We start from the raw sequence: 16,062 nt of genomic DNA on the forward strand, positions 1-16,062 counted from the left end.
GTTTTAAAAATTATCAAATTCATTTTCTTTGACATTTAATGCAAGGAATTCAACAAAGTCATTCATTTAACAATAAGGTTTTCTTTTTGCATTCTCTGAGCAATTTTGGTCTTCTGCTGCAACATTACCCTGTTTCAATCCATAAAATGGTCGCAACAACTAACTGCTTCTGAGATTTTTGGTGCATTCAACATTTAAGTGTGCATATACACATTGTACTTCTGGTGATGATGTTAACATCCTGATGGCTCGTCACATGCTTCTCGAGACCAGGTTCTCGTTCTCATGATGCATTTAGCCCTGGGCAAATTCTTCAAGACAGATTCTCTCTTCTTCCATTACTGCACCAGTATTCACAAACACCAAATTCCCTTGTTGCCACATAGTAATTTGAAGACTTAGCAAATGTTATGGCTTTTGGCTATAACCAACCTTGAATTCTAAGCTTTTTGCTGGAATACCTATTTCTATTTGCAGCTCACCCCAGCCAGGTCTGTGTGGATGTGCCTAATACTCGCACCCAGCTTCTTGGCAATGCATCTCCTATCACCTGCTTGAATCCATGAGAGGGGTAAAACCTGTATCTTGGAGGTGAATAATGGAGGCTGACTCCAAATGCAAACAAAGTATTTCTGAGCAGAACTTGGGATTGACTTGTACATTAATTTTAGCACCAAAAAGATTTTGTGCTGTTATATAAACCGGCCCAACGTATTCACCATGATCTTGTTGAGATGTGGCTTTTTGCAATCACGTATGCCTTCAGCACTGCACCCAAGAAGCCAAACATCAAGTATGTCATTGGGCTATTTGACTACATTGGGAGGAAAGGAGCATGAGGAACATGCAACAGTTATTTAAAGTCACATTGCAGGTAGAGTACCATATGCAGTTCTGAGAACAACACCTTAAGGAGGTCACACCTGTCTGAGATGCAGCACAATTAGGTTTTACCAAAATGATACCTGGACACGAAGGTTTAGATTCTGAGGAGAAATTACCCAAACTACAGTTGTATTCTCTGAAATCTAGAAGATTAATGGGAGATTTGATCAAAGTTAAAGTTAAAGGTAAGGATGGTAAGAAACTATTTCCACTGATTAAAGAGTTTAACACCAGAAGATACAGTCTGCAAATTACAGCCGTATTGCCCATATTTTCACTGCTGAGAAGTATTTAATGTGGCAATGGTAGTAAGGCTCATTGAGCCAGCAGTACATGGATGTAAACCTCTCCTGACCTTAGAACCCATCATCTAGGTAGGCAAATCTATTGCAGAACCAAGGTAGAGACACGCTGTTAGCAATGCTATCTTTTGGATGAGATGTTGAATTAAGGTCTCTTCAGCCCTCGTGGATGGATCCAAAGTAATCCCATAGTGGAATGGCAAAGAACAGATGAGTTCTCTGCAATCTCATCAATATTTACCCCTCAACCAACATCACTAAAACATTATTACCAGATTGCCATTTGAGAAAGGTGGCTGACTGCAACTTGGATGCTGCCTTTCCTACACTACAAAACTCAAAGGCAATTATAAATTTGAGAAACACTTTTGGGATGCCCTGAGGTCATGGAAGGTGTTATATTAATGCAAGTCTTCCTCTATTTTCTGCAGTTACCAGAATCACAGCTGTGTAACTTGTTTATTCAGCCTCTGACATGTACACAGCAAAATACATTCACTGGTGGAAAAAAAATGGCAATGACACAATCATTTATGAACATCGGGAAACACTCTCTGCAGTGACAGAGATGGAAGCCTGCAGTTATGAAAGAGTTATACCGAACTAATAATTTGCGCTAATTTCTGGGAATGCACAGATCAATAGAAGCTGGCAGTACCCCTGTGTGTACCACCCGCATGACAGACAAAACTGCCAAAGAAAATTATTCCTCTCGAAAGGGCAGGTGGGCCTCTCAGTTAACAAAACAGTACAAAATACCTTTTATTAGAACAGCAAGTGCCTTCCTTTAAAGACTAAATTTCCTGAAACAGCTGTTTGGATTTTGCTTCCAGTCTACCAACTGTTCCAAAAAAGACCATCAACTGGCAACTTTATATTTACTTTTCAAAATACATTCTGAAATTTTCAATTTATTGCTTTATGGCATGATACCATTCCCCCTGCGGTAGGCTAGTTACGCAAATGCAAAGCAATACCATTCACATGTTGGGCGGGAGTGGATCTGACTGATAGGCATCAGATTTGCCTGGTTAGCTCCCCTTCATTGAGGTCAGGGTTGTCTCTATTTCAAACCAACCTACCTGCCTTAGGCTCTGGGATCAAACCCTGAACCAGGCGAGGTGCCCAAGCAACTGCATAGGATTTAGGATTATTTGGGAGGAGCAGCTGTCTGTTAGTAAGACACTTGCCTCTAAATCAAAAGGTTGTATGTTCAAGTCAGGCTCATGCTCCAGTGCTGCATCATTTGTTGCCCTTTAGAACGAAACATTAAACTGAGGTAGGGACTGCCACCTCAGGCAGATGAAAATAGGAAACTATATTGCAAAAGTGTAGCTTTGTCTTGACCAATTTTTATTCTTCAATCTACATCACCAAAACAGAGTGCCTGGTTATTAATACTTGGCTGTTTACTGCACTCCGCTGTGGTCAAATAGGCTACCACATTTCCCACATTACAACAGTGACTACACTTCAAAGCTACTTCCTTGGTTGTAAAGCATTTCCAATAGTTTGAAATGGTGAAAAGCAGTACAGAAATTTAAGTCCTTTATTCAGAGAAATTCCCACCGACTGCCCTCAGTCTGTGCCTGTCTCATCTCCTCCACTCTCAGAAATGTATGCTGTTCCTTTCTGAAGGAGTTAGTTGACACACCTTCAGCATTACATGCTTCACTAACATCCTTTAATTTATCTATCCCACATCTGCCAAACTGTTAGCTCAGGAGACAGAGGTAAAAACAAATTAAAATTAGAGTTATGAGTGACTTTGGTTGAATCCAATTTGGGATCACAGTGAGAAACAGCAGATAGACCCTCCTGTTTAGTCCTCTTCCTCCTTTGCATGCTCAAAACAATATTGAGGTCTGCTCAGTGACCAGTCGAGTTGCTTTTGCGGAAGTTCAGTACAGACACAGGCCTCTTTCCGAACTGCAACCATTCTGCCATTCTATTATTAACTTAAATTTTGTTCTCACACATTTTCTTTACTTTCTAGTGGGACAGGGAAATCTCTGCATTCTTCAGTAGCAGCCTCTCATGCAATCTCGATTTCTACCTGACTTGGGTCCAAAACTCTGGAATTCCCTCTCTAATTATGCCTATCTGTCTCCTCATTTAAAATACTCAAAAACTCCTATTTCTTTGACTAAACTTTTGGACACCTGTCCTAAAATTCTTCTTAACATTGCTTGCAATTGTTTGAAAATGATCTTGTGACATTTTACTACATTAATTATGCCACAAATGACAGTCATTGTTGCTGTGAACAACAGCAAAACTAAGCTCCCACTGAACCCACGTGCCATCCAGCCACTCTGCCATTTTTAGCACTTCCCTTTCCACATAAAGTGGAGGCCAGATGTCTCAGCAGACAGAAACTCGGTCTTGACCTCACTGCCATGTGTGACGGGGATTCCCACCAGCCATTCCCATGGTGATGGTCACCAAGGATCAGACTTGTTGTGGCAACTCTCAGGTCTTGTCTTTGGAGAGGTGTGGAAATGGGCACAGGATGTGGGGCGTGACTTCAGATTTTGAGGCGCAAGAAAGAGAAAAGACTTTCTCACCTTTGGTTTTGAAGGCAAAGTTACAATAGTTGCAGACGTATGGCCGGAGGTCTGTGTGTGTGCGAATGTGTTTCTTCAGCATGCTGGGTTTCTTGCAGCGAATTCCACATTCCTCGCACACATACTTTCCCCTTCCCCGCCCTCGCACATAAACATAATCTTCATTGGACTTATACCTACAGAAACAATATACAAAAATACAACAGTTAATGAATCTTCCCCCCAAAAAACCTTTAAAAAAAAGCAGGCTAAGTGGCAATTGATGAGGGGCATGGGTGTCTGTGTGTGTGTGTGAGAGAGAGAGTGAGAGAGAGTGAGAGAGAGAGAGTGAGAGAGAGAGAGAGTGAGTGAGAGTGTGAGTGAGAGAGCGTGAGAGAGCGTGAGAGAGCAGGAGGTGGGAGAAAAAAAGGGTCACATCATAGGCTTAGAAGCTTCAGGAAGTATCACCTGACCAAGGGTGACAATGGTTAAAGTAAGGAATGCGGTGGACCTTAAAGAGCATTTGGTGCAATGCGTTGGAACTCCTGTTATTAAAATAGTAAGCTGCTATGGACCCAGACTTGAATGATATTGGCTGTACACTGGGTAGACTGTTCAATTCATTTAAAAAGGAGAAATCAAAGCTACACTCGAAGGCAATACAAGAGTAATGTCCAATATAAACCCTGGCAGGACTTTCCCTTCTCTTGAAGAATGACACCAGTGTTAAGCAGTTAGAAAGGAACTCTTACATTTATATAGTGCTTTTCATGACAATTGGATGGCTCAAACCTTTTTACAGCCACTGACATACCTTTTGAATTGTAGGCACTGTTCTAATGTAGGAAATGACAATTTTTGCACTGCAAACTCCGACAAACAATTATGTGGTAACAGTAAAATAATCAGTTTAGTGCTCTTAGTTCCGGATAAAATATGAGCCTCTGCTCTTCTTCAAAACAGTACCACAGGATCTAATAGATCAGGTGGGGACGGCCTCCATTTAAGGTCACATCAAAGATAAAATGTATTTTTTTATGGAAGACAATTTGAAATTTCTACCACCTTTTGTGTGAAGAAATGAATCCTAGTTTCAATCATGAAAGATTCTGACACCTACTTACAGACTAAATCTTCTAGTTTTAGGCTCCCCAAGCAGCAAAGAAAATTCTTTTGCTCGATCTGTTCCCAGATCCATTCCTCTAAATAACTTAACCTTAAATCAAAACAAACACACATTTTCACATTCTAACATACACACCTGCCTTGAAGAAATATTTATATGCTTCTTATTGGTCTTCCCTGTTATTAGCACATTATCTAGAAAAATGGTGATCTGGGGTAGACCCTTGTGAAATGTTCTCCATCATCTGCTGAAAAATTGCACAGGCTGACAATGAGGCGCTCTTCCTCCAGGCGTCGTGTTGCCATGGTCTGGTGATGACGGATATATAAGGATCACAAATTCACCTGCACCTCCACACACATCATTTACTGCATCCGCTGCACCCGATGTGGCCTCCTATACATTGGGGAGACAGGCCGCCTACTTGCAGAACGTTTCAGAGAACACCTCTGGGACACCCGCACCAACCAACCCAACCACCCCGTGGCTGAACACTTTAACTCCCCCTCCCACTCTGCCAAGGACATGCAGGTCCTTTGCCTCCTCCATCGCCAGACCATGGCAACACGACACCTGGAGGAAGAGCGCCTCATCTTCCGCCTAGGAACCCTCCAACCACAAGGGATGAATGCAGATTTCTCCAGCTTCCTCATTTCTCCTCCCCCAAACTTTTCTCAGTCCCAACCCTCGGACTCAGCACTGCCTTCTTGAGCTGCAATCTTCTTCTCGACCTCTCTGCCCCCACCCCCTCTCCGGCCTATCACCTTCACCTTAACCTCCTTCCACCTATCGCATTCCCAACGCCCCTCCTCCCTACCTTTTATCTTAGCCTGCTTGGCACACCCTCCTCATTCCTGAAGAAGGGCTTATGCCCGAAACATCGATTCTCCTGCTCCTTTGATGCTGCCTGACCTGCTGTGCTTTTCCAGGAACACATTTTTCAGCTCTGGTTAAGCACCTGCCCATCATCCCTTCTGCCTCCTCCCACTTAGCTAATTTCCTAAATTTGTCAACAATGCACCCATACTGCCAAAAATGAACTTGCCCCCCACAATCCACAAATACCACATCAAAATCTCACATACATCTCTCATCCCACACTTCACAGCCAGACACCCCTCAGATGAATACACTGACTTGCCATTCCTGAGCTGTATATTATCTAGTAGGACAGAAATCCTTTCAAAATAATCCAACTGACTGAAACCCAATCTGGTTGGAATGGGAGTGTGCTGGGAGGTTGGGAGTTGGTGTACTGACCACTTAACCCAGCATTAGGTTTATCATACTATGACATTAACCACTGCACAGGGATAGCACATGCCATTAATTTAACAGTCCTTGAAGTGAAACACCAGGCACTAAATCACCTTGTGATTTAGGTGTTGAAAATAACAGAACTCTGGCTGAAAATGATGGGCTCTCCAGCAGCTTGGTTGAATTATGTTTGGCTGGATGCAAAACCCAGATGCCGACTTTCTCTTCAAAGTTTATTTTGATGTGATTCACCTTGTCAACCTTTACGAGTCCCTGCAAAAAGAAATTTCGTTTCCTCAGGTTTTGCTCCCCTGCTGGTATCACAACATAGACGCATACTTTGGATGATAAGATAAAGCCATACAATTGACTCATTTCTCCCCCATTCCACATTCAAGAATATCAGTTGGTGAGGGAGGGCTTTAAACAACCCCGCACTTTGCACTCACCGTTATAATGCAAACAGAAGCACTGACTGTGAAACTACTGAATACTTCCCCTGAAACATTTCCCTTTCTCTTTGGGCTTTGAGCCAGTCTTTGGTATAACCGTAGATACCAAACTCTTTCTTGAATGAGATCTTACTGCTCAGAAGGGCAACAGATGCAACTGTGAAGCTATTTTTTCTTGGGTTGCAGTTCTAATATTTTCATATCATTTGCATCAGACAAACAAATGCAATGACACAAGGTTCTTTATTTTAGCTCTGGGTTGCACAAAGGGGGTTTACAGTACGGCACACCATCTGTATCTGTGCTCTGCTTTTGAGTCAGCAAATTATATATGCATCAGCAGACAGTGACTGTTTTAACTGGCAACAGAGTGAGCATTGTCAAATAAGCTCTAAGCATTTTCGCCATATTTCACCTTGAACGGTTTTGTCAGAGTTCCTGACCTCTGTGAAAGAAGAATTTTCATAGATATTTTCCCCCCCATTTATTCATAGGATGTGGCCTTATTGGCAAGGTGTGGATTTATTGCCCATTCCAAATTGCCCTAAAGGTGGTGGTGACCAGCTGCCTTCTTGAACCATGGCAATCCATTTGGCATGGGTACACAGAATACTGTTAGGGGTTTCTGCACTTTACTTCACATTGACAGCGAAGGGACCACAAAGTGATCCCGAGTCAGGGTGGTGTGAAAATTAATTGGAAGGGATCTTGCTGGCAGTAATGTGGGTATTTCCTCCTTGTTTTTCTTAATGATAGGCATTGTGGGTTGCCTGGAGAGTGCTTGGGTGGGGTATTTATCTATTTTATGGGAGAGGTAAAGTGGTGGCTGGCTGAATGATGCGGCTCACATAGATTTAACTATATTGTGTCCCAACTCTTCCCTTCTTCTTTTCTGAAAATGTCAAGATACAGCTCCATAGATGCTTAAAGCCCTGCTCTGCTTTGTCTACTGTTCATAATTAGAGTCCATGCAAAATGTTAGTAGGTCAATAATTTCTGGATCTACTAAGTTTTAGCAACTGAACTGGGAATAGTGAGAGAGGGGGGAGGCTTATTTATTTGTTTCAATTCAACCAACCTTCAGGGTGATGGGCAGTTTCAGAGGGTTACCTTCTGATGCAAACACTGTTCAACAGGAGGCACAAACTATCGTTTGCAGTGAGTAAGGCAATAAGACCAAAAAGGGATGTCATTTAGCACAGCACGATGCCAGAAATAGTCATGAAATGGACGACTAATTACTCTGCTGAGCTTGAAGAAGTTTATTCCCTTCTCCAATAAACAGCCACCTGAACCATTGGAACAAGTGGGTAAGGCCCAGCTTTAAGGCTCATTGAAAGAATGAGACCTCCCATAGTTGACTGGTCCTTGAATAATGCGCTAGGATTAGAGTTTACTCTGAAGCATAAAATACTTACAGGGTAGACAGCCACAAACTGACACCACTAACAGACAAAATAAAGGTGGGACTTTTCCATTCAAACCAGTGTGTTTCTTCATTTCCCTTTTCTTGTGAAGCAGTGTCATATGTTAATCTCCTTTCTCCAGTCAAGAGGCTGGATGAGAGAAAATCTCCCACGTGTCTAGAACTGCCCTCTGAGACTAGCCTCTTTGAAATGAAAGATTTCCTCTTTATTTTTCAATTCCTGCACGGAAGCAGTGGGGAGATGTGTGAAGAAGGGAATGTGAATGATTCAATGTCAAACCATTCTGCCAATATACATACTGCTGTACGACTGCACTGTTTCAATAAACAATGCTAACTGACTGACATTCATCAGAAGCAAATACTCAGTGGAATCACCACTAAGTGCTTGTTTGGGCTATAGTCTCAAAACTAATTAAAACTTGCACCAACGACTAAACATTTTGCACCTCGTAAAATCCTAAATTGGCAGCAGAGTTCCACACTCGACTAGTTTCAAGTGTGCATCTCAAGTCTGTTAGCTGAAGACTGTGTTACACACAATCTTTAATAATCTGCAAGGTCAGGGCTATAATTTTCTTCACTGCACTATACAATCATTAACTTTACAGCAATGTTTCATCCTGATTAATCTTCATTCCAATTTAATATCAACCTCTCTCCTCTGCAGAGTAACTACAAGCTCTGAATAAATGCGACAACACTGACAGATTTGTTTTGGGGTGTGGTTTTTGGTGGATATGGTCTCAGAGCATTATTAAAAAAATGCTGTAAAGTAAACATTGAAAATGAGAACATCAAAGTCCCATGTGATCATGCAAATAAAAAGGTTCAACTCTCAAGCACCGGGATCAGGATTCACATCAGATGTCATTTCAATGATGTGAGCTTCACAAAGTTTATTGTGGTATGTTCTGTGTTTGGCTATCCAGAAAAAAAGAGGTATAGGTCATTGCAAGTGAAATGATGTATGTAACCTTTTATATAATGATGTTCATCATTCACAATTTATGCTCCTCCACACTGGGTGATCAAACACAGATTGGGTAATTATTTTGCTGAGTATTTCCCATTTCCACCTGGACCTCTCTGTCCCTGACCTCCAACATTGCCCCAATCTCAATTTGGAGTTTAACAACTTTACATCTTGACCACGTGGTAATGATTCTGCAGCTGCCACTTATACCTCTTTTAGCCCCAAGTTTAGTTGATTGTTTTGTCCTACATACTGCCTTTTTTTCTCATTCCATAATCTCTTTTGTCATTTAACCATTTCTGTTCTTCACTCTATTACATCCTTTCCCCTGTGTTCTTTCCTTCTCTCCCCCTATCTTATCTCCATGTCTGGACTGTTGTTTAATTTCTAACTTTTGAGTTTTGATCCAAATCATTGGTCTGAAAGGCTAACTCTGTTTCCTTCTCCACATATGCTGCTTGGCCATTTGCGTATTTCCCATATGTCTGTTTTATTCCAGGTTGCCAGAATTTGGGTCTGAAACAATTGTGCTAAACGTACGAGGGTAATTACAAAGGAGTGTGAACAGATTTGGCTGGAGTGAACTGGGAAAGGAGTTTAGTCAAAAAGACTGTTGAACAATGTCAGACATTTAAGAAAACAGTTCATGACACACAGCAAAGATATATCCCAGTGAGGAAGGAAGATTCTCAAAAGGGGATAAACCAATCACGGTTAAACAAGGAAGTTAATGATAGCAACAAATTGAAAGAGAAAACATACAATGTTGAAAAGATTAATGATAAGCCAGAGGTTTAGGCAAGGTTATTTTTAAAAAAAATCAACAATGATGATGAAAAAATAGCAAAAAGAGGGAGAAAATAAACTTCGAGTGTAAACTAGCAAGTAACATCAAAATGGATAGGAAGAGCTTCTTAAAAAGGAAGCTTCAGACTGAAGTGAACATGGGCCCCTTACAGAATAAGGCTGGAGAAATAATAATGGCAGAGGAGTTGAATAAATACTTTGCATTAGTTTTCATGGTAGAAGACACTAATAGCATTCCAAAAACACTAAATAATCAAGGAGCAAAAGGAAAAGAAGAAATAAATACAATAACTGTCACTGGAGATTAAGTACTATGAAAAATAAAGGGACTAAAGGCTGATAAGACCCCCCGATTTGATGGACTGCATCCTAGAATGATGAAGAGAATAGCTATAGAGAGAATGGATGCACTGTTAGTAATCTTCCTAGAATCCTTAGATTCGAGAAATGTCCCAGCAGATTGGGAAACTGGCAATGCAAGACCTTTATTCAAAAAGGAAGGAGATAAAAACATTTAATTATAGACAGATTAGCTTAATATCCATCTTTGGAAAAATGTGTAAGGTTGCAGCAAAGGATATAGTGCACATCATTTAAAAATACAGGATATAAATCAAACAGAAGAGTCAGCGCAGCTTTGTAAAGGAAATACCATGCCTGACTAATGTATTAAAATACTTTGAGGAGGTAACAAGCAGGATAGGTAAAGATAACCAGTAGATGTAATATATTTTGAATTCCATAGAATCCCTATAGTGTGGAAACAGGCCGTTCGGCCCAACAAGTCCACACTGACCTTCCGAAGAATAATCCATCCAGACCCATTCCCCTACTATCCTATATTTACCTCTGACTAATACACCTAGCCTACACATCCTTGAACACTATGGGCAATTTAGCATGGCCAAATCACCTAACTTGCATGTCTTTGGATTGAGAGAGGAAACCGAAGCACCTGGAGGAAACCCACGCAGACACGGGGAGAATGTGTGGAGTTTGCACAGTTGCCCGAGGCTGGATTCAAACCCAGGACCCTGGTGCTGTGAGGCAGCAGTGCTAACCACTGAGTCACTGTGCCACCCTCCAAAAGGCATTTGACAAGATACTGCACAGAAGGTTACTTAACACGTTTTTGGGGTAATATATTATCATTAACAATTAATTGTTATCCAACAGAAGACAGAGTTGGGATAAAGGAGCATTTTCAGGATGGCAACCTGTAACACAATGCTGCAATTCTTTAAATATTTAAGAATGACTTGGATGAGCAAAGTGAATGTACCGTCGCCAGGTTTGCGAATGACATAGAAGTAGGTGGAAAGGCAAGTGGTGAGGGTCTGCAGAGGGATATAAACATGTTAAGCAAGTGGGCAAAAGAATTGGCAGATGGAATATAATGTGGAAAAATGTCGGTTATACACTTTGGCAGGACGGTTAGAGGAGCTGAACATTAGTCAGGATGGCAGAAAGATGCAGCATAGAGGTTTGGGGATGAGGGGGTCCTTGTGCATGAATCATCAAAAGCGAGCATACAGGCTCAGTGGGGAAGGCAATGGAATGTTGACCTTTAACTCAAAAGAGAATGGAGTGTAAAAGTAGGAAATGTCTTGCTAAAATTACATGAAACATTGAAGTTAGAACATGCCTAGAATACTACGAATAGTTTGGTCTCCTTATCTAAGGAAATATATACTAGCATAGGGTACAGCCTAGAGAAGGTACACTGGGTTGATTGTGTGGATGGAGGGATTTTCCTATGAGGAGAGATGGCATGGAGTGGGTCCGTACTCATTGAAATTTAGAAGAAGAGGCAACCTTATCGAAACACAAGATTCTTGACAACGTAGATTTAGAAAAGTTGTTTCCTCTTCAGGGAGAGTCTAGGACCAGAGAGCATAATCCTTCCCAAAATGGGTCACCCAGTTAGGACAGAGATAAAAGGGATTTCTTTTCTCAGAAAGGAACTGAATCTATAGATTTTTATTTTACTGCAGAGGAGTTCTGAAGCATATTCAAGACTGAGATATAAAGCTGTATAATCAATAGCGGTTTATGGAGAAAAGGCAGGAAAGTGGAGCAGAGGAATACCAGCTCTGTCATGATCTCATTGAATGGCAGAGTAGACATGATGGGTTGAACGGCCTACTTCTGTTCCTACGTTTTATCATTGGGTGTACTTTGCTCTGTTCTCACTAGCAACTTTTCCTCTAAGCTGTGTGGCTGTGCAGCCACATGGAGGGTCTGTATGCAGGTCTGTATGCACAGATAGACATGCCATGCTTGGACTTCCAGCACCACATGTTACTGCTGTGCACAACCTAATGGTTTGCATGATGGCAGGAAAGGTGAGAGGGAACATAGCTCACCCCATGTCCACATACAGGTACTCCTCAGCCAAACTGCAAACAGACAGCCAAGGGGGCAACTCCAACGCAACTTGCCAAGTGCAAACTGTTCAATATTGCCTTCACCAAATCCAACAAAATGTAAATTGGTTTGGATGTAAAGCAATCCTTCACCTGATGCCGTCAGATTGTCTGTGGGTGCTCTGGTTTAAACCTGTCCCAATGTCAAATCCTGCATGTTAAACAAGAGGATCACAGATGATGAGTTTAATACATTCTTATTTTTAAAGCAATGCTAGCTTCGATAGATCACATCTATACTGTGACAGATGTAGAACTTTATTTGGGAGATGAGGTTTTCTTTTTAAGATATTCTATTCCTTTTTTGTTTTGCATTTTTCAATATCAAAAGCTGGTCAGAAGGATTTTGGAATTACCCTCTTCCTCATCTGTCACACTGAAATCAGTCACTAAATGGTGTGGGCATACTCTTCTGCATCAAGGCATCACAATCATAGAATCCCTACAGTGTGGAAACAGGCCATTAGGCCCAACAAGTCCACACCAATCCTCCGAAGAGTAACCAACCCAGACCCATTTCCCGACCTTATTGCACTACATTTACCCCTAACTAATGCACCTAACCTACACATCCCTGAACACTATGGGCAATTTGCCACAGCCAATTCACCTAACCTGCACATCTTTGGAGTGTGGGAGGAAACCTGAGAACCCAGGGGAAATCCACTCAGACACGGGGAGAATGTGCAAACTCCACACAGACAGTCGCCAGAGGCTGGAATTGAACCCAGGTTCCTGGTGCTGTGAAACAGTAGTGCTAACCACTGAGCCACCGTGTCGCCCGCAATGTTGAAGATTGCTGGTCCCATTACTTCTCACCACTTCCTAACCTGAAAATGTTGCTTCATTAGGGATGTGGTTTTAGCAAAAACAGTGGAGCTGGCTCTCACACAGCCACAACTATGCAACATGTTTGGATTGTTCAGTATCAGTGTCAAAAAACAGATCTAGCAAAGATTCCAAAAGGACATGGTGAATCAAACACTACTTTTCAAATTGCAGGTTAAGATGATGCATTAGCCGAATGTTCTAAGCCATGATCTAAACTGGCATATCAATCTGAGAAAGTGAAGTACCTGTATATGATGGTGGTTTATGACATTGTAATTCTAAACTGCAATCATTAACAATTATACCGTACAAGATTAGCCACACACAGAGGGAACATGAAGAGCAGGAGGAGGCCATTCTGTCCTCCCAGGCTTGCTCTGGTGTTTAGTTGTTTATGGCTGAACAATATGTCAACTCAATTATTTACACTAGCGCCATCTCCCTTCTAAAAAAAGTATCAGTCTTGTGAGTTTCAAATATATGAGGTACTGAAACTTTTTTTTGGGGGTTGGGATTCCACATTCATACTCTTCTCTGAATAGTCAGCACATGACTACTTAATGGTGACTTGCATGGACAAAGTTCTTACTCAATGTGCACAGTTGCAAAAGCAGCCTGAAAAATTCTTCACTCATCTCCGCAGTGTAAAACGTTAGATCTAACCACAGTTTATAGGTGAAATAGTAGCTCAAGGTATTGAGAATCCACCTCTGCACTATTGGTTCGGGAATCCCAGACTACTTAGCCAAGTGCTGTAAAAAGAGTGGCACACTAGACAAAGTGGTGCTAGACACATCTAGAGCCTGGACTCCCAGCAAAGTGACAGCAACTTGGCACTGATGAAAATCTGGAACAATCATTGAATGGAAAGTTGGAACGTGCTGCATTATACTCAGGAGCTGTCTTTGAATAGAAAAATTAAGTTATGCATGGATAAAAGAACTGTCGGTCATCCTCTAATGTAACAAACTAAGGAAGTAACAGCCTTCGTTGGATTATGATCAGGCTGAAAATTAGTTTTCACATACACCGCCAATGGCAAGGTTACCGGCCTGGAAAACAAACAGTGTAGATTGTAATAATAATAATAAAAAAAGAATTCTAAGGTGCTAGACTGCCAAAAAATAAAAAATGCAGCTCATGGAGAGACGTTGTAGGTTCTAGTACCTTAGGTTGTACTCTGAATCAGAGGATTGTGGATTCAAGCCCCAATCCATTCATTCACGTACATTACATAGGCAAGTGCTTCCCAAACCTTATTTATAAGACACCTCAGTGAGATCCAGGAGAGCAAAAGCCTATCAAGGATGACACAGGGTTGTTATAACTCAGTTAGAGTCCACAACTGCCGTTGCTGCCTCCGAGTACAACCCTAAGATTTGAACTCGCAATGAGACTTGTGCACACTCTGAGATACCTGATCTGGGCTGCCTTTTAGACGTGATGTTAAATTGAGACATTGTCAACCAGACAGAGGTTTGTCAGGCTGTTTGTCAACTCTTCTAGTACTCAAATTAGCCGCTTTGTTTTATTATATTACACTGTCATATTACAGCATTGCAAAAGTATTTCACTGGCGGAGAAGTTGTCAGAGATGTCAGAGTTAGAGAAAGGTGTGAGAAAAATAAAAAAACTTTCACTTCAACCCCATATGTGGTTCGATTCAACAACACTAAAACAGAACACAAGACAACTTCACAATCAACAGTGAAAACTAAACCCAGACATGTTTTCCTCCAGACTAATGCCAGTTTGGCAGAATTAAAAATCATTGTCAGTGTAAAATATGCACTTACAGCAGAATAATATATCTGTAACAAAGTATCATGACATTAAAAAAAATAACATAGACGATTTGTATTTGTATTTAGAAGACCCTTTAATATGAACATAAAGTGCCCCAAAGCGATTCATAGAGGTAAAATCATGAAGGCAAATCCAAAGCCGGATTATTTAAGAGTGACTAAATGCTGAGGGCAAGGAGATGGGCTTGAAGTTGGGCACTGGGGGGAGTTCTCAAATAAGATGCAGGAGGTGCAGTGGATTAGGGACACAAAATGAGATCTGGCCTGGATAACTAAAAAGACATGTCATCCTGTTGGAATGGAAGAAGGGATTGCTAACTCCCAATTCACATGAATAGAAATTTCTGGGACAGCTGGTTGATGTAACAGAGTTAAGAAAAATACAAGTCTTGAAACAAATTTTAAACATAATGATGAGATTTTAAACTGTAGAATTAGGTGACTAGAAGTCAATATACATCAGTCAGCAAGAAGCAGTGACAGGTAACGACAGCTCAGTGTGGGATCTGGACACACATAGCAGCGTTCGGGATGAGCTGCAGATTACACAGAGATCGCCCAGGAGACAATAGTCAGGCTGCAAGTCTGCAGGTGACAAAGTCATGGATGAGGTGATCAGCAACTGAGGGGCTGATGCCATGACAAAAATGGGCAAAATTCCAGAGCTGGAAGTCAGTGGTCTTCATGAGGCAGGGCATTTAGGGTTGGATGCTCAACTCAGCTTTAGTAAAATTGCATGAAGACTGGCTCAATCTGCATTAGCAGCCAAGCAACAGCTGGATCAGTGTCAAGATAGTGATTGGATGATGGATTCCTGGATAGATAAAGCAAACTTATCAGGAAAACTGGTTTGCACTTAGGTTATGTTTCAAAGTAAATTTGGAAACATGGTGGAAGAAGCCACTTGGCCTGTTAAGGCTGTGCCGGTTCTTCACATCTGATCAACTATTACTCTGACACACCAACTATCCAACTATTACTCTGACACACCAACTATCCAACTATTACTCTGACACACCTGCATCTTTCACATAGTTCTACAAGTTCCTCTTTTTTAAATATTTACTTTTACAAGTTACTATTCCACCATTAGGAACTTTTACTTGTTTGTTGTTTGTGGTCGTCAAATCTGGCAGCCATTTTGGACACAGCAACAGCCTTCAAATAACGATGAGGAGATTTACTTAATCAATCTGCTTTGGTTCCTTATGGTGAGTGAGGGG

General features: G+C 41.3%; 1 protein-coding gene across 4 annotated transcripts in view; it reads right to left on the minus strand.

Annotated features, from left to right (window-relative positions):
- Positions 1-16,062, minus strand: part of LOC122563625 (transcription factor HIVEP3) — a 393,299-nt gene that overhangs the window by 21,494 nt on the left and 355,743 nt on the right. For all 4 annotated transcript variants that reach the window (XM_043717599.1, XM_043717601.1, XM_043717598.1 and 1 more), the window contains one exon: positions 3,755-3,930. In XM_043717599.1, the coding sequence (XP_043573534.1) occupies positions 3,755-3,930 (176 nt within the window). The remainder of the gene's footprint in view (positions 1-3,754; positions 3,931-16,062) is intronic.

The sequence above is a fragment of the Chiloscyllium plagiosum genome, chromosome 27 (assembly GCF_004010195.1).
Source record: "Chiloscyllium plagiosum isolate BGI_BamShark_2017 chromosome 27, ASM401019v2, whole genome shotgun sequence".
NCBI lineage: Eukaryota > Metazoa > Chordata > Chondrichthyes > Orectolobiformes > Hemiscylliidae > Chiloscyllium > Chiloscyllium plagiosum.